General features: G+C 50.7%; 8 protein-coding genes across 8 annotated transcripts; 1 reads left to right on the forward strand and 7 right to left on the reverse strand.

Moving 5' to 3' along the window:
- Positions 1-480: 480 nt before the first annotated feature.
- Positions 481-2,360, reverse strand: N7509_006431 (uncharacterized protein; the record flags this gene model as incomplete). Its single annotated transcript, XM_056631068.1, has 8 exons — positions 481-1,032; positions 1,093-1,205; positions 1,265-1,394; positions 1,462-1,563; positions 1,624-1,789; positions 1,843-2,037; positions 2,087-2,117; positions 2,186-2,360. The coding sequence occupies 8 exons, from the start codon at positions 2,358-2,360 to the stop codon at positions 481-483; spliced, it is 1,464 nt and encodes a 487-aa protein (XP_056490370.1).
- An 835-nt stretch (positions 2,361-3,195) lies between these two features.
- N7509_006432 (HNH endonuclease family protein) lies at positions 3,196-4,038 on the reverse strand (the record flags this gene model as incomplete). Its single annotated transcript, XM_056631069.1, has 3 exons — positions 3,196-3,308; positions 3,391-3,529; positions 3,607-4,038. 3 exons carry the CDS (start codon positions 4,036-4,038, stop codon positions 3,196-3,198), a joined length of 684 nt encoding a protein of 227 aa, XP_056490371.1.
- A 624-nt stretch (positions 4,039-4,662) lies between these two features.
- Positions 4,663-5,991, reverse strand: N7509_006433 (NADH:flavin oxidoreductase/NADH oxidase; the record flags this gene model as incomplete). Its single annotated transcript, XM_056631070.1, has 1 exon — positions 4,663-5,991. The coding sequence occupies one exon, from the start codon at positions 5,989-5,991 to the stop codon at positions 4,663-4,665; it is 1,329 nt and encodes a 442-aa protein (XP_056490372.1).
- Positions 5,992-6,221: 230 nt separating this feature from the next.
- Positions 6,222-8,818, reverse strand: N7509_006434 (C6 zinc finger domain protein; the record flags this gene model as incomplete). The annotated part of the gene is made up of 3 exons (XM_056631071.1): positions 6,222-7,097; positions 7,174-7,647; positions 8,606-8,818. The coding sequence occupies 3 exons, from the start codon at positions 8,816-8,818 to the stop codon at positions 6,222-6,224; spliced, it is 1,563 nt and encodes a 520-aa protein (XP_056490373.1).
- Positions 8,819-9,311: 493 nt separating this feature from the next.
- Positions 9,312-10,921, reverse strand: N7509_006435 (uncharacterized protein; the record flags this gene model as incomplete). The annotated part of the gene is made up of 3 exons (XM_056631072.1): positions 9,312-10,146; positions 10,210-10,633; positions 10,699-10,921. The coding sequence occupies 3 exons, from the start codon at positions 10,919-10,921 to the stop codon at positions 9,312-9,314; spliced, it is 1,482 nt and encodes a 493-aa protein (XP_056490374.1).
- Positions 10,922-11,519: 598 nt separating this feature from the next.
- On the forward strand, positions 11,520-12,417 carry N7509_006436 (DUF1445 domain protein; the record flags this gene model as incomplete). Its single annotated transcript, XM_056631073.1, has 2 exons — positions 11,520-12,212; positions 12,274-12,417. The coding sequence occupies 2 exons, from the start codon at positions 11,520-11,522 to the stop codon at positions 12,415-12,417; spliced, it is 837 nt and encodes a 278-aa protein (XP_056490375.1).
- A 215-nt stretch (positions 12,418-12,632) lies between these two features.
- On the reverse strand, positions 12,633-14,990 carry N7509_006437 (putative C6 transcription factor; the record flags this gene model as incomplete). Its single annotated transcript, XM_056631074.1, has 5 exons — positions 12,633-13,820; positions 13,872-14,373; positions 14,427-14,609; positions 14,680-14,802; positions 14,866-14,990. The coding sequence occupies 5 exons, from the start codon at positions 14,988-14,990 to the stop codon at positions 12,633-12,635; spliced, it is 2,121 nt and encodes a 706-aa protein (XP_056490376.1).
- A 507-nt stretch (positions 14,991-15,497) lies between these two features.
- N7509_006438 (cytochrome P450) lies at positions 15,498-17,234 on the reverse strand (the record flags this gene model as incomplete). The annotated part of the gene is made up of 4 exons (XM_056631075.1): positions 15,498-15,872; positions 15,934-16,256; positions 16,325-16,958; positions 17,016-17,234. 4 exons carry the CDS (start codon positions 17,232-17,234, stop codon positions 15,498-15,500), a joined length of 1,551 nt encoding a protein of 516 aa, XP_056490377.1.
- Positions 17,235-17,629: the final 395 nt, after the last annotated feature.

Consider the following 17,629-nt stretch of genomic DNA (forward strand, 5'->3'; position numbering starts at 1 on the left):
TTGATTTAGAAATGGCGACTTAGCTCGATTTTATTTGCAACATAGATCCTGCTGTGGCTAAGGTTCCCATGTGCCCGGGGCAGGCAGGTTTGATAAGAATAAGAATCTCGGCCGAGATGTTGAAAAGGGCAGGTTTCAAATTCAGATCCAAATCAAACTGGCTAATCCTGAGATAGTTTAGCTTGGGAATGACGTGCGTCAAATTCGGACAGTCTCCGTTAGTTGGCTGCCGGCTGGTGCTTGTACTCGAAGTGGTCAGTAGAAGAAGGCTGTTAATTCGAGAATCTGCGAGACACAGTAAGACTAGATTATTAAAGAAGTTTCCTCCTAACCTTCGATATGCTGTTAAGACTTTTTGATATTCAGCTAGCCATCATCATTTCCCCTCCCCTTTCCCCTTTCCTTTTTCTCTTCCGCCACCCACTTGACGCGATGCGAGGCCCCAGCTTGGGAGATTCCTCGAAAGAGTGAATTCCAACGCTACTTCCGCTGGACAACCAACTCCTCCTCTCCGTACGAAGTGATATCGTATCCATTCTCCTCCAGATATGTCTTGAAACGGGCATCCTCGGTCTCAAGTTCTCGGGACATGTCCGGGATGAGAAACCAGGTGATCAAGGCACCGACGATACAGAACGCAGACCCGATGAGAAAGACAGCCTGTTGACCTTTCTGTGTTGTGTGGAAGCGGTGCTGAATAGGAGTGAACACTTCCGTGCCGATTGATGCACCGGCCTTTCCAACCGCGGCCGCAAATCCCAGGAAGTGGCCTCGAAGGGGGGTAGGGAATGATTCCGAGCCACATAGGAATGTTGCAACTCCGGGTCCCATCTCACCCAGGGCCTGGAAAATACCGTACATCACTACAAAGAGTGGGAAGACACTCTGAATGGGATGTAGGGAACCTCCAATGAGGAATCCCCAGACAGCCCAGAAGAAAAAACCTAGGGTCATGGTCTGCTTGCGACCAATCCGATCCATCAGGTATCCGCCGAGAAAGCAACCGGGGAGCTGGAAGCAATTGATGACAGTCTGCAGACCTCGTGGTTAGAGAAAGAAATCATAGTAAGGAAAGGCGCTTCCTGAACTCACTCCATACCCAACATTCTGAATGGCGGTGTTTTTGGGGTTGAACTGCTGCACGATGGTTGAGGAAAAGAGAGAGAATGGGTAGGTGACGAAGTCGTAGCAAAACCAGGCAAGGGCTAAGAGAAAATGGTGAGCATGATTATCTAGCAACAAGGCATCGGGGATTCTCTCTCACCTGTTCCGAGCATGGGCTTCCAGTAGCGGCGGATAACCAGCATGTAGGGGTAGTTGGACCTGATGGAATGTTTCCGATATTGGGTGGAGTTGAGCATGCGGATTCGAAAAAAGCAAACCGCGATCGGGAGCTGGAATGGTTAGGATTCGGGTGAAAGAGGCTCTCTGGAAGGGGAACTGGGGTTTAGAGTTGCATACGATGAAGCCCAAACCAAAACAAATGCGCCAGATGCCCTCGGAGTTATGGTGGTTATAGGCGGCCAGAACGACGACCGCGACGATTCCGGCCACAATGGCACCCTGGAAATGAAGTTAGTCGAGGGGTCACTACATGATCACAAGAATTGGGGGTATACGTACCAGGTCCAAGGCCGTGTCAGTAGTGATAGCGACGAGAAATCCCCGACGGTGACGCAGGCCATGGGTCTCATCTGCAGCCTCCGTGGCACTGGTTCCACAGACCGGATACTCACCGCCAGCTCCAAAGCCCGCAATACCTCGAGCCACGATCATCATCCAGAACATTCTGAATTGAATTAGTGGGATTTCCGGTGTTAGCTGTAATGATTGGGATCATACCCAAGCTGGGAGGAACCGCGAGAAGCGGTGGCCAAGACCAAACCAAGGACCAAGAAAAGGGTGGTGGCCAGGATGCCGGTTCGACGACCGAGGCGATCAATCAAGACCCCGAAGAAGATCATGCCGAAGATCTCGCCGATCAAGTAGGAGTTGGTGAGGCGAGACTTGATGGTGGAGGACATGGCATCTTTGTAGCTGGAGAGGGTTAGTGGGGGTGATGAGATGGAGATGGAGATGGACGTACAGAAGAGTGAAGAGAGGCATCATGTAGCCAACTAGAATGATTATCATTATCATTAGCTTGAGGTGGAGGGGTGATCATTGGGCTGGAGGGTATTCATACTGGAATGAGCATTGTAGCCATCACTGGCGAGGGCGAGACCAGCGATGAAGACGTTGAAGATGCCGGAGGACTTGCGCTGGGGGGCCTGCTCGAGATCCCAATCTTCCTGTTCGTGATGTTGGTGATTCTTGGAATCGTCCATCTTCATGATGGAGTCACTGGGAGAGTTCTCCATGGGAGTGATGGGAGTGAGAGATGGAGAGATGAGAAGGGAGAGAAAGAGAGAGAGAGAGAGAGAGAGGATGTTAAGAGAGGATGCAACGTAGTAGAGTATATAGTACCCCGTGACTGTGGTGTATACAGTAGACTGTGACTGCTAGTAGTACTACTAGTAGCACTCTTGTATGGTATAGCCATGGCTAGCTCAGCTGGACCAATGAGAGTGCTGGACAGGAACACGCCGGGGAAGTTCCGGGGTTATCAAAGGTGTCGTGCCTTCCTTGTGGACAGTGTGTATGATAGTGAATGGTAGCACCTTCCTCAGTAGCACCTAGTACCTTAGCAGCACCTTCCCCAGGTACATAAGCATAAGCATAGGCATAAGCATAAGCATAGGCATAAATTTAAGGTTAGCTTAAAGTAGCCTAGCTTGGTCTAGCCTTGGTCTAGCCCTGGTTGGTATACTAGTATACCAGTATACCAGTAACTATACCAAGGATAGGTGATATAGGGTACCTTAGTATACACAGCCAATTGGATTCAACAGCCTCACCATGTGCTCTGCGAATCAATGGTAGTATACTTAGTATCCGGACTGTTCCTGTTCCTGTTGTCAATGTGACAAGCTCTTTGGGTCTCTTTAGATCTATCTCTTCACATCTGCAGATCTCCCGTGCAGTGCATACTGGTAGTCCTTTGAAGGAGTAAACTTGAAGTGCAGTCTAGCTCAAAAAGTGAAAGTGAAATTCAAGTTGCCAATGATATATAACTACTATCTAGTAGTAACTATAGTTAGTTAGTATATACTAGTGACCTAGGCACAAAAAATTAAATCGATCAACTCTCCCCCCCTAGCACGTATCGAGCATGTCCACCAGTGCCGACTTTTCATCCGTCGTGACGGTCAAGTTGTATGTCGATTTCACCTTCACCCACATCTCCGCATAGGTGCAGTAATACGATGCTATTCGAATCTTCAAGTTAGATAAAATGATTCTGGATCCTTCGATTTCTCGTTAAATTCAAATTCGAATCCAAATCCATACCAAGAGGAGGCTTCCATTCTTCAGGTCCCTTGTCGCCCTTGGCCGAGTTTACGTTGTCCGTGACGGCCAAAAGCTGCGGATGAGTGAGATCATTGGCAAACGCTTGTCGATCATCCGTCGTCCATTCAGAGGCACCGGACTATCAGAAGGTTGGTTAGCAAGCCACTGGCACTCCCAGCCAACAGGACCCAGAAAACCAGGGGTTGAGATGCCTACCTTCCAGGCATTGGACAAGGGCACGACATGGTCAATGTCCAGATCACTGGCCGCAGTCCAAGTGGCTCCATCATACGGGGAGACCCATTTCCCACTGCTAGCAGAGCAGCTATCATCTTGAACCACGCCCGTGCCATCTCTCTTCAGCACAACATCGCGCGTGTCGCAGCCACTGGAAAGCGAAGTGAGAATGATCCAGATGCGCAACAGCAGGGTTTCACAACTTACCTCCCCCTGGGAAATCCAATGAGGAAATTTGGCTCGAGAGTAGCCATCTTGGGATCCCTGAGCAGCGACGGTCAGGTCTCCCAGCTCGGTTTTGGCTGTCGACGCCGACGGAATCCCCGGAGCCGTCGGTATGCCAACGACCAGGGGCGACTGGATCAAAGCGAGGGCAACAAGAGCCTTTACGGTTATAGATGCCATCACCATATTGGCTGTTCAGTCTTGGAACGGTAGTTCGAAATAAAACAAGGAAGAATTGGGAGTGAAGTGGAATGCTGTCGCAAGCCCCAATAAAGAATGCTCGGCCTTTTTTTTTCTCTCTTGCTCTCTGCTCCTCATCATAGCTTTTGGATGATTGCCAACTCCTTTTAAACCAGTGGCTACCCTCTGGATTACCCGCCTCCTCACGCTGCGAGTGTTTCGTGTTTGGAGTTTTGATTGCGCTGTAACCTCGGGGCTTGGCCACGGAGCTTGTTAGCTTGGCGCTGCACGTTGAGGGCGTGTGGGTGTTTCAGTGGACCAGCTGCAATTCTGGCGATATGCCTCGATCCAATGAACTCGTATCTGTAAAAGAGATCGGCAGTCCCAAGATCTGTATGGCGTTCACCTGCGCGACTCCTTTGTTGTGGTTGGATAGATTTAGTTACGACGGGTGAGAAGATAGGAGAACCCCTGCATTTTCCAGAAGCCTTCAAATTCAACTCCACTAATTTGAATGAGTTTATTCATTGAAGTACCGTATATATTGTCCGGTTTATATTTATCCCGATAGCCCAGAGTCCGAGTCTTTATGAACCCCTCCATGTATACATCGTATTCCTAAACTCAATCTCAAAGCACGCCGCGAGCGAACTGCCACGCAACTGAAATGGGAACCTTGAGCTGCTTGGCCGCGTTGTACACCCATTCTGGCTCGCGGAGGAATTGACGGGCCATCAAGACTGCGTCCGCTTTAGGTTCCTGGCCCGAAAGAACAGACTCGGTGGCCAGGGCTTCCTCCGCGCCCTGCACAATGTGCCGGGCGGCGTCGGCCTCCGTGATAAAACCGACGGCTCCCACCAAGGTTGTCTGACCGGCTCCACGGATCGCCTTGCGCAGCTCACCCGCCAGGTCAATTTGGTAGTTTGTATGGGGTTGAAGCCTCTGATCTTTGTGATTCCCGCCGGAACTCACGTCCAAAAGATCCACCTCCAACTCCGGGAGTAGCTTTGCTAGTCGAACCGAGGATGGCATGTCCCAGCTGCCAGTCTGCGCAGCGACCGGTTGTTCCTCTAGCCACTCTGTTGCGCTGATGCGGAGGAACAATGGGGTACCGGCTGGGACAGCAGCTCGAATGGCGGCCGCGACTTCTTGGACGATGCGGATTCGGTTCTCGAAACTGCCGCCGTATTTGTCGGTACGGCGATTGGTAACGGGGCTCAAGAACTCATGAAGCAGGTAGCCGTGGGCGGCATGAATTTCGATCAGGTCCACACCAGCTTGAACGGCTAGCTTGGCACTTCTTCCAAAAGCTCGTACGACCTCTTCGACTTCCGCGGTGCTGAGCTCTCGAGGTGGCCAATACTTCACATCGCCCGGCGCCCAGATATGCTCTTCACCCCCGGACGGCCCGACCACGTTTGACGGCCAGCCCCCGACGCTTTCATCGGCCTTGATGCTACTTCTCTTCCCCTCAGAAGACAGCCAGGGAGCAACCGTACTCGCTTTCCGACCGGCGTGAGCGAGTTGAATGCCGACCTTGGCGCCTTGACTATGTATGAAGTCAGCCACCCGACGAAGGCCCTTGAACTGTTCGGATTCTGTCCCTTCTTGCCACAGACCGGAGTCGTTGGGGGAGATTCGGCCATTCGGCTGGACAGCGGATGCTTCGATGATAACCAGTCCCACGCCCTTGGCAGCGAAATGGCCGAGATGGGCAATGTGGAAGTCGGTCAGCGCACCGACCGCAGGTGAGCTTGGGTCTGACTCCGTGGAGTAAGTGCACATGGGCGCGACCATAATGCGATTCTTCAAGCTCACATCGCGAATCTGTAATGGGCGAAACAGCGTTGGCGTATTGGGATCATCTGGATTCAAGGCAGCACCGCCATTGTTGGCGGGGGTGAAGTAAGGGATGCCCTCGGCCTTGATCAGATGAGGGGAACGGAAAGTCGAGCCCATTTTCTTTTCTCCTTCTCTGTGCAGAATGTGGAAATGTTCAATTGATGCAGGAGAAGAAGCTCGGCCAGATGTGCGATGGGCTCGGATTGTTATAGAAAAGGCGGGCTGACAAATCCACCTGCCGAAAATCGCAGAAGCGGAGTTGACGCCGATGAGGTGATGAGGTGATGATAGAACGATGATCGGATTCGATTCGAATGAAATCTGATTTACGGTCGCTTTACCGAGGATCATCGCCACAAAAAGTCCAGCATGTCGGCGAGTCGTCGCATTGTTCCATTGTTGGTCGCTGTCCAGAACGCCCACACTTGGCGAAGCAACAACTCCCGGTCGGGCGCAGATTTCAAATGCATTCCGATTGCAAGAAGTGGCCAGCAATAGTAGTCGGCATAATAGTCTTCATCAGGCTGCAGCTGGCGCACCATCTCCATGCCTTCTGGGAGTAATTGATCGATTGCCGGGGATAATTGAGCCTGTCCCGGCCCTCGCATACGTCGGAGTAGTAGCCGAGACCCAAGGATATACAACATCGGACCCAAGCAGGAGTCAATCAGCTTGTCACCCGGCGGAAGAGGTGTTGCGGTAATTTGGAGACCTTTTCTGTCCCGGCTGCTTCTCGGTGAATTATCCTCCTCGGCTGGCCCTTTGGTGCGCGCCTTGATACGTTGGTCCCACTGCCGTAAATCTCGATCGAGCGCCCGGCGGGTTTCCATGCTGACTCCCTGGCTGGTCGAGGAGCGGTAGAGACGATAGACCGTATAAATGCATCGGAATAGCTGTGGCGGGAATCCAAGAACGGGGGAATCGGAATGGGACAGGGTGTTGGGGTGAAAATGTTGGCTGATGGCCTGCTCCGCCAAGGACAAAGCGGTCTCGATCTCCGCGGGATGGGCATCGCTCTCCTGAAAAGGTAAGCTCGTCGCGACATGAAAGATGAAGGATTCTCGCACAAGGCGATGCATTGCGCCTTCTGTTCTTGAAATTAGGTGGTCATCATCGCGGTTGAAATCGGAATCGGAATCGGAACCGCCAGAATAGAATGCGATTAGCTTGGCTGCTCCCGCTAGATGAATTCCGACCCCTGATGAGCCTTTGGGTTTTGCACGCTAGGCGATAGAAAATTAGAAAGATCGAACTAAACAATAATAGGCAGAGGAGATATCTCTGGGCAGACCGTCTTACCTCGTAGATGCACAGCATCATGATGGTTAACATGGCGACGACCCATCGGGGTGCCAGATGGGTATCATTGAGTATATCGCGTAGACCAGCCACCGCACTGGTGTAGTGGAAGCGAGCCAAGTGACGGAAGCTTTCGACACCCGGGGGCATCTCGGCACCACAACACGCGAGGAGGGCATGCATGCAGAAGGGGTGGCCTAGAGCGAGTAACATGGTTTCTCGATTTAAGCCATGAGTGACCGTACCATCGGTGGCGGGACGGATGAGCTGAGGAAGAAAGGTTGACCTGAGGAAATCAAACAAGGGGCCGCTGTCGGGGGTGATTGCAGGTGAATGAGTCCAGGGCAAATGGGGCACGGGTGAGGGAAACGCAGAGCTGCTCCATCTCCGTAGGGAGGTAGCAATTTGCTTAGATGAAGAAACCGGTTGAGGTTGATCCTGAGGTTGATTCTGAGGTTGATCCTGATGTTGATCCTGATGTTGCGATTGTTCAGTTGTACCCGTCGAGAATGGCCAGATGCAGGGCAGTCTCTGCTTTGCACAATTGAGGCACTGGGCGAGAGTCTCATCACATTTCTTTTTTCTCTTACGACCTGGATTGCAAGGTTATTAGTGGCCCTGCCGATGAAAAATAAAGAACAACTAGTAAAGAAACTGACACGTCAAACAACCCGTCTTGGTTCGCAAATGGGCTGGCCGGCGTCGAGGGCGGCGATAAGTGAAGGTGGACCTCTGTCGAGTGGGAGTGGCCTGGTCAGCCATGGCTGCGTGCTGAATACATGGAATTCATGGATTGCATGGATATTGAGAGAAGTGGAGAAGTGGAGGAGTGGTGTGGAAGTAGAAGTGGAAGTGGAAGCGGAGGGGAGGTGGTTGAGGGAGAACTTGAAGATCCAGTGACTTCGTGACTTCGTGACTTCACTTCTTCACTTCTTCACTTCTTCACTTCTACACTTCTTCACTTCTACACTCCCACTCAACCTACAGAATTCACCTCCCTTGACTTATGGGGAAATGAGCAGCACAGAATACTATTCGATCGATCTACTCCCCCTCCATGCCTCGGCGAAACTCCGATCTACTTGGCTCATTGGCAGTTTTATATACTAACTATCATTCTCGTGACTTGGGTATCGCCTTTTAATTATTTGTGCATCTCCCTCCACTGGCAAATCTCAGGCTCCTCGATCTTTCATTCCGGGCAATTCTGCCAGACCAGCTGTATCACATGTACGAAATTCCGTGTCACATCCTGTACTCCGAGTCGCCCCGACACATCCGCATTCCAAGCCCCTGGAGGTTAGGGTCCTCATGCGGATGAGCCATCCCACACGGCTAGACCCGATCGTGGAACGGTTGGGAAAGATCATGATCTATGAAAAGAGCTCATTTTCGAAAATCGCGACCATGATTCTCTATTATCGTTCTTCACTTTAGCATCGTCGTCCTCTGCCTCCACCAAATCCTCCGGGTCTCCTGCCGCCATAACCACCGCCATAACCACCGCCATAACCACCACCATAACCACCGCCTGGGGCCCCTCCCCAGCCTCCTTGTCCAAAACCCCCGCCACCCGTACCCATCCCACCGCCATAGTGTCGACGTGGAGGGGGCCCGCAACCTCCCATTCCCATTCCACCTCCATAGTGATGTCTGCGAGGAGGCGGGCCGAACCCACCCATACCCATTCCCATGCCCATGGGATGTCGGCGACGTGGGAATGACATGCAAAGACCCATTTTGTATTTCTCTCGGGCTGTGTGGGCTGTGTGGGCTGTGTTGGATAGAACTTGAAGGTATTGATAAACCTGGTAGCAGTGATAATGTAGATGAATGCAATTCTAGCCAAGCGCAGAGTGACTATGGGGTCTTCTAAATACTACCAGTTACTACTAGTCCTAGTACTATTATTACTACTAATACTATACGTCCTTTGCGGTCGTGTGCGTCATTTGCCTCGATTTGCAAGTATTGGCCAGCTGGTTCCATGGGCTGCACAAAGTCACTCTCTACAGCCACGTGCGTCTTGAACTTAATGAAGACGGATAAATAATGAACAATGACCATCTATTTGTAGAATTGGATAGCGAGGTTCTTCTGATAACTTCCTCATTCCTAGTATCCCGACGGACCAGCACTCAGTAAATGTACTTGAAATCCACAGAGCCGTCACCGGTTTGAACGCGACGAGTGTCTTCCTTCTCGCCATTAAGAATTTGATCCTTCATCTTATTCTCGCGCCGCAAGTAGAATCCGAATCCGGTTACAGCAACTTGCGCCACAGCCAGCGAGCCCAACGAGAAACCGTTGCCAAGTACGTATGGGGCCTGTCGATATACCTGACCTGCCACAATTCCGGCACAGTTTCCCATTGTCTGCTGAAGTCCAATCTCCAAGGCTCTCCGATACTGTGGTGCGATGTTGACGTTCAACCACGCAACATTCAGACCGACTGCCGTGTAGGTTGTGATGCCAATTAAAAAGGTTGCGAAGTATTGCACCGCAGTGTTCCCGACCGTGAGTAGCAAGATATACCCGACAATGCCGAAGACATTTGTTGTGAAGATATAGGAAGCAAATTTGGAGTAACGGTCGGAACAAAATGCAATGGCAATAAAGATGATCGCGGACCAGATATACACCGGGACAGTCAACACGTTGCTCATGAGCGAATCGTAGCCCATGCCCTGCAAAATAGTGGGCAAAAATGTACTGAATCCGTACAATAGGATATCTTGACAGAATTGAATGACTCCAGAAAAAAGGAGTTTGGGATCGCGCAGAGCGATTCGCATCTCCTCCCAGCTGAATTTATCACTGCCCATGTACTTGCGGCGCTGCTCATTCCGCACACGCATCATCCATCGCTCCTCTTCGTTGAGGAAATAAGCCTCTGCTGGGTTATTTGGCAGGCCGAACCAGATCAGAATCGCGCATGCGGCACTGAAGAGGCCTTCGATGATGTAGACCCATCTTTGATTCCCGTCAGCTTCAAGATCCTCTTCCTCTTTTTTCCTAGACTTCAGTTCAGCTTACCTCCATCCTGCCTTTCCCCCAATTCCATCCATATGCAATAGCCCATAAGCCAAAAGGCCGCCAACTGCCCCCGAGATAGCTGCACAGCTCATAAGATAGGATACCCGTTTCGCTTGCTCCTCACGTCGGTACACCATTGTCAGGTATAGGTTGAGGCATGGAAATAATCCCGCCTCACAGGCACCCAGAATCAGACGCGTCGCATAAAGCGAGCCCACTGATTCAATAAAACCCGTGAAAATGGTTGTCAAAGACCATACAATGCAGAGACCAGTTAGAATATTGCGCGGGGTCAACTTTTTCATCAGGACCGCCCAGGGAGCTTCGAAAAGCACATATGTAACGTAGAAGATCGAGACTGCGATAGAGAATTGGCTATCTGAGGCGTTGATATCCTCAGGCATGTGGGCCACCTTGACATTTCCTGTTACTCGATCAGTTTTCCGCTGTCGATTCATGGGCAAGAAAAATGTTCAGTGCGGGCTGTACCGATATTCGAACGATCCAAGAAACACGATAGATATGTAAGCATGATGATGGGCACAAAAGCCATATCCAATTTGACTAAGAGCTTTTGCTCTTTTTGCGGATCAAGCACCACGTCTAGGGCCTCACCGGCGCAGGTCTCGTCCGCCATTTCACGGTCGATCTCTTTCTGAACGGAGAGCCTCCCGTCGGGGGCCACCTCATCTTGTGCATCAGCGGTATGCATATGGGATATCCTCTCCACAGGTGAATTTATCAAATGTAAAGGAAAGAACTGAAGTCGGATACTCCTTTAACCGGGGCGGCAGGACGGGCGGGGAGCAACTAGATAGCCACACAATAAATTGAAGTGTCAAGTAGAATAAATTACTTGAAAACAGCTAGTTGAATAATCATATCATATCTCTACAGAGATATCATCAAGATAATGCACTCCTTGGGTTGGGGCTGTGATAAAGTCCGGATTTCCTCCGCCGAAGGACATTTGGATCGGCCCGACGACAAGCGATGATAAGGGAACGTAACCACCAACACTGGCCTGATTTGCCACTTCTGCCGTCCTTTGACTCCGCTTTTTCCTGCGGATCCCTGCTACTTGGGGCAGGAGAAGTCCCCCGTCCTTGTACATCTTCTAATTGGTCAATAATGATTGATCGAAGTGTCAAAATGCGGAGAACCCCCGACTTTCCCCAGGCTATCGGCAAGTGGAACCCGACGGAGGAGATACGAACTCAAAGCCATGGGATGGAGATGGAGACGGTCTTAATAACCGAGGCAATTGACGGAAAGTATATCAGTTCTGCAGAACTATACGCATCTCAACCATGATGGGAAGCATCGCTACATCGCAAGAGGCTCGACTCTTATGTCGCGAGAACCGCATCACCAACACGGCAGGAGTCGCGCCCGGATATCTGCAGGCTAATCTTCTCGTTCTGCCAGCAAAATATGCTGCCGATTTCTACGACCTGTGCCTGCGTAACCCAGTCTCTTGTCCCTTGCTAGGCAAAACTTCGTTTCCCGGGGATCCTCACACCGTTCAGCCAGACGGATGTATCCAATCTCCTGAATTCGACATTCGCACTGATTTTCCCAAGTATCGAATCTATGAAAACGGTCAATATATGGAAAGTCGTCGAGATATTTGCGACCTTTGGACTTCCGATCACGTCGGCTTTTTGATCGGCTGCTCGTTTTCCTTCGAGGATGCGTTGACGGCAGCTGGTTTACAGCCACGACACCAAAGGTCCAAATCCATTGTTGCCATGTACCGGTCAACTATCCCACTTCTTCCAGCGGGAGTTTTTACAGGTGGTCGCTGTATAGTTTCTATGCGGCCATATCGTCCGGAGCAGATTCCCCAAGTGCGGGAGGTCACTCGGCCATTTCTTTCAACTCATGGCGAGCCGGTGGCCTGGGGGTGGGACGGGGCAAAGGAGCTTGGTATCACCGATATTGATCGACCGGACTTTGGTGAGCCACAGGTATTTGAGGAGGGAGAAGTCCCAGTATTTTGGGTAAGTTCTACTAATATAAGTAATCGCCCATCGAAGTACTACTACTAACTATCCTCCAAAGGCCTGTGGAGTGACACCACAAATCGCAGTCGAGTCTGCTGGTGCAAAAGTAGATGGCGTAGTGTTTGCGCATGAGCCAGGGCACATGCTGGTGACCGACTGGACTGTCAATGATTTGCAGAGACTGCGACCCGGTATTGTTTAGGCGTGAAGTTATTAGATGGGGTATGGAGACAGTTCTCAAATCATAATGTCACAATTACGACTGGTGAGATATACGAAATGTGTTAAATTGCGACCTGAGGGCCTGTCATATCGTCTGCTTGCTCATGAGAAATATAACTATTAATGGATCTTCATCAACTATTTAGAATACACTTGTCAAATAGCGAAACCAGGCTTCACTGAACCATCATCTCACTAAAAGCAATCCTTCATAACACTCGACAGCCCTGCCCCGTAATCGAATATGAAGTCACCATTCGGCATCTGCTGCCAGGAACCGTCATCCACCATCGGACCGGTCCCGACTCCCATGATTTGATCTTCCAAATTTCCCACCGCTTCGAACCACTCCATTAGCTCTTGGGTCATCTGTGCACCATCCAGAGGAGTTTGACTGTAGTTGCTAGAGGCTGTCTCCGGTAGAGATGTTCCATGTGCATTCAATGTTCCATCAGTGCCATCTTCGACACCTGTTCGACTCACTGGTCGAAGCTTCTGTACCCCGAGACCCAACTCAGGACCGAGCTTACGAAGGCTTCGAATGGACCTCCAGAGGCGCCGGGAGATGTACGATTTGGTCGAGAATCCCTTGACGAGCTCCAATGCCCAGTAGAATTCCTCTTTACACGAGCTGCTGAACTGAGTCGGAGCTTGCGCAACGGCGAGGAACAGAACGGCCAACGCAGAGACCAAAAACCAATTGAAAGCCACTTGCTGAAGCTGATATATATCAGAAGTTTCATTGAGGCGGGTAATGAATCTGATAGTGTCTTTTGCGATGTCAACAACTGTCTCGGCCTCGCCAGGATATCGGGCGATATGACCAGCTGTATGTAGAACCGGTCGATGTATGAGCATTCGCAGCTGATTCGCACGCAGATAAAGCAAGGCACGAAGTCGTCGGAAGCTTCGTGGACCTTCCAGAGCAGCACCAGACTCCGGTGTGCTGGGGTGGTCAAGCCGTAATGAGTCCGGGATTGTGCGCGCCCAGTTCAATACTTGCCAGTCCAGGTAGTTCATCTCGTCTTTTTTGATTTCATTTGTATTGTTGAAAGCAGATATGAATTTCCATACCTTGGCAGCCATACGGCTATATCGAATCATCACGCGAAGGTATGGGGTCTTCTCTTCGGGCTCCGGAAGCCAGGGGTCAATATCGCTGTCTTCTAGAGAGAAGGGCATGCCAGTTCCAAAACTCCAACGCATGTCGAGAATGTAGATTGACCAAAAGAGTCGGAGTATACGGTCCTTTCCAGCGGCTAGAATTGCAGGTTGATTCAGTGTCTCTCGGCGGTGCAGGCCCTTTTCCAGGGACATGCGTTCCACAATTCCAATAGTACGCCACGCTAGTGTCTCCTCGTCCATTTGAAAATAGAATATTGACTACAAAACTGTCAGTATCATAGACCAAGGTGGTGCCAGGCTTTCACAAACCACAAGAGTAAGAAAAATGATGCTTTTAATCTCCGGCGGACCCCAGACACAGCTATCCTGCACCTCCCTCACACTGTTAAAAAGTGAGATGGCCTGTTCACTGCGCCCGCTGGCCTCCGCAGTTAGCGCACATGCAAAAACGAGGCGAAGAATATAGATATCCTCCTGGTCGAGGACATGAGCTCCATGTGATTGAATACTTGAATCCAGTGTCCGGTCCATGAGACCATAGAGAAGATCGACCTGGTCCAGGAGCTCCGAAAGCTCTAAAACTGGGTACATGATCCCCATCTCCTCTTCGTAGACTCGACAGAGTCGGAGTGCTTCAGCTTTGGGTAATGCCCACAGTGGGTCTACTGTTTGACGGAGCTCCATGTCACGGCTTTGAGCAGATGGGGATGCTAGTGGAGATGGCTCTTGCGCGAGATCTCCCTCATCAGCTGCCTCCTCTTGATGCTCCACAATACCCCGACGCAGTAAGCTTGATTTAGCGAGATCGAAGCTAAAGGCAGACGTTGTCGGGCCCTGGAAAGGAGTTTCTCGAGCGGTCGACACCCGCCGAAGTCCTCGTTGTGTAGACAAGAGCCCATCGGATGCCATTCGCCCGGCCCAACAATGCTCGGACGCCCCGCGCCAATGGGCGAGTTGTCGCTGTGGGCGATGGATCGGACGGCGGCAGATAGATTGGTAATTTGGTCCTGCATCGATCTCATTTGATCAAACAGTCGCTCAAAATTTCTGCGGTCGGCATGATTAGCTAGCTTTTCTCGATATCATTTGCCATCATCCCGGTAGTGGACAAACATACTCGGGCTCACCGAGACCGTCGCGCTGAGAATTCTCCACGTAAACACATTCAAGACGCTGTCGACCGCAACGCTGGCATGGAGCTTGCCCATTGCACTTGATCTTTCGGCGCTTGCATTCATTGCTGATTTACCGGTTAGAGAGTGTGGTCGATTTATAGGGAAGCATGGCCACAGGGGCAGCATACCAAGCTCTCGCAATGTATTTGCGACGTTTCTTCCGCGGGCGCTCGGGCTCATTCTCCTCCTGCGGATCATCAATTGCGGTGACCTTGTCCCACTCAGGGTCTGCAGAAGTCTGCAGAAGCTCCATTATGTACGACCTTGGAACAGGGGTAGTTGGGTGATGATGCACAAGTGTTGGCACTAGCATGGCAATGGAAATGAGCAATGGCAATGGAAATAGCAGCAACGACGGAGGTTGAAAAAGGGCGAAGACGAAAAGTGCGGGGGATTCCGCGCGGTGGCGCTTTTCCCCAGACTTGGCGGACTTGGCGGGGTTTACATCAAGTTGGCTTACTATGGATTGATGGATTTTGGGAACTTTGTCTATTGCTAGCCACTTATATTGATAAGATTATTCAGGTAATGACATGCGATTTATATCCGTTTAGGTCCTTGTTTTATTCCTCCTCTTTACAACGCATTTTGACTTCCTACTGTGGGCCACTTGTACCACTTTGAACAACTCACTAACTAGTATACACACATGCACACACAATTGCCGTCCAATGCATTATCCTTCCCTGAGATGAGAAAAAAAAGAAGAAGAAGAAGAAGAAGAGAAAATAGAATAAGAATGAGGCTGATGCGGGAAAGATCACAGATCTTTTGTTCGTTCGTCGCTTTCGGCAATCCACTGCTCCAATTTCTTCGGATCGCGTGCCGTGAAGCCCACCTTGAACGGCTTCGGCTCTGTTGTTAGAGCTGTCGCAATGGCGTTGCAGTCGATCGCATTGAGTACAGGTCGATCGATCGTCTGCTTTGATGGATGCATGTGAAAAGCGGTGATCAGACGGACAAAGGCTGTAAACAGCTCGCGATTGGCGAGATGTGAACCAGCACACATGCGAGATCCAGCGCCATAACCATAATGTGGAGTACCAGGTGCTTCGCCAAGATCGAGATAGCGCTCAGGAATAAACTTAGTTGCATCCTTAAAGTGATCTTCATCGTAATCCGCCGCCCAAGCATTCTTTACGAATGTCAGCAGAGTGTCATAAGACAATAAGACGACAGCAGAGTGAGAAGCTTACCATGAAAAATGTTGTACCAGCTGGTATAGTCGCACCATTCCACACAATGTCCTTGGTGCTTTCTCGGGGTAGACAGATTGGAATGACTGTCCAGAATCGCAGAATTTCCTTGACCAAGGCCGTGACATAGGGGACCTTCTCCTCAACCAAGCATTTCTCCCAGGCATCTCCGTCCGGATAAACTTTCATAATCTCTTCGTAGGCCTTCTTCTGAATTCGTTGACCATCTTCGGATGCGAGGTATGCAATGCCCATAATCAGATTGCCGGGGACTGTGTCCAAGCCTGCAGAGACCATAGTCAAACAGATCGATTTCACCTCCGCTAAAGATACCGGTTAAACACTTTTCTATGTTGAGAGTACAAAATTTGAATGGTTTGCAAATACTCACCATCGTTTAGCTTTGCCTCGGGGTCTTTGAGAATGTTTCCGGTGATACACGGTTTGTCCGTGCCCTTTTCAATTTGATCTTTCAGCATGTTGAGAAGGTAGGTGAGGTACGTATCACGGCGAGCCCGGAATTCTTGCGCCTCGTTGTTCATCTTGGGGAAGATGCGCAATAGCGGAATGTAGTCCTGCCAGTTGTTGGAGGTGCTACGGAAGTTGGACACTCCGCGCTCAACATCAACAATCTCTTTGAGAAGCTTATCATCCACGTTGCCTTCAATGCGGAAGCCATAGTTTAGGGTCAGACTAGTATTGAGAGCAAATCGCTGGAAGTAGGCGGTGGGATTAATGTCGACGGTGCCATTCTTGCTATCGCGGTACAGTTCCTTGATGCTTGAGTTGGCTTCAAGATCAATGATTGGCATGTATGACTGCACGGCAGGGCGATTCAACGCCGTCGCTGCGGCCTTCCGACGACGCTTGCAAGATTCATCCCACGGGGAAGTCCCGATGGTGAATCCCTGGGAGCTAGACACAACGCTGTGGAAAGTGTGGAAGGTCGGGCGCGAGATGAGAGCTGATGAGTCTTTGATCCAAAGTTGGCGCACAGATTCGAAGCTGTTAGCAAAGACAATTCGCTGGGTTATAGTTAGTGTGTTATCCTCGGCGATTGTTGTTCATGTTAACTTCCATACCTTGTTCCCCATGCGCACTTGGAAGACCGGGCCAAACTTCTTTGCCCATTTCCCAGTGACGGTCGCATGTTGGTCTCCAAGTTGAAGCAGGTTACCGAAGAGGGGCACACCGGGGATCTCCGGTAGGCCCTTAATCTTGGGGACATCGGTGCGATTCAGATACCTGATGATAAGGTAAACGGCCGTGAGCACGGCAATGGCAAGCGTTTGAACAGTCATGGCGGCGAAGTGTGTGGGAAATTAGAAGAAGGGGAACCTCCAAAGTATTTAAATTATCAATCGCGGGGAACCCGACAATAGCCAGAGTTACCCTATTTGACGCGGTTCATTACCAGTACATATGCGGGATTGCATTCAAACCAATTAACATTGGCCGAAGAAGGGCGCGGAGTGCGGAATGCTCATCCCGCCCTCCACTTGGACACCGTCGATCTCCGCAGTTTGCTAACACCGTCATACATACGCGGCGCAAGGGCCTGGTACAGGACCGCAATGACGGGATGACGGGATTTTTGGGGGGGGGGGCATTTGAGAGTATTATCTGAATGGCAAAGCTTAGCGTCTGTGTAGTTCAATTTCCTTTTGGCAGGAAGTGCGAGCGGTGGGCTGTGGAC

This window comes from Penicillium cosmopolitanum (genome assembly GCF_028827165.1).
Source record: "Penicillium cosmopolitanum strain IBT 29677 chromosome Unknown utg000006l:49.0-5199605.0:1.0-5204138.0, whole genome shotgun sequence".
NCBI lineage: Eukaryota > Fungi > Ascomycota > Eurotiomycetes > Eurotiales > Aspergillaceae > Penicillium > Penicillium cosmopolitanum.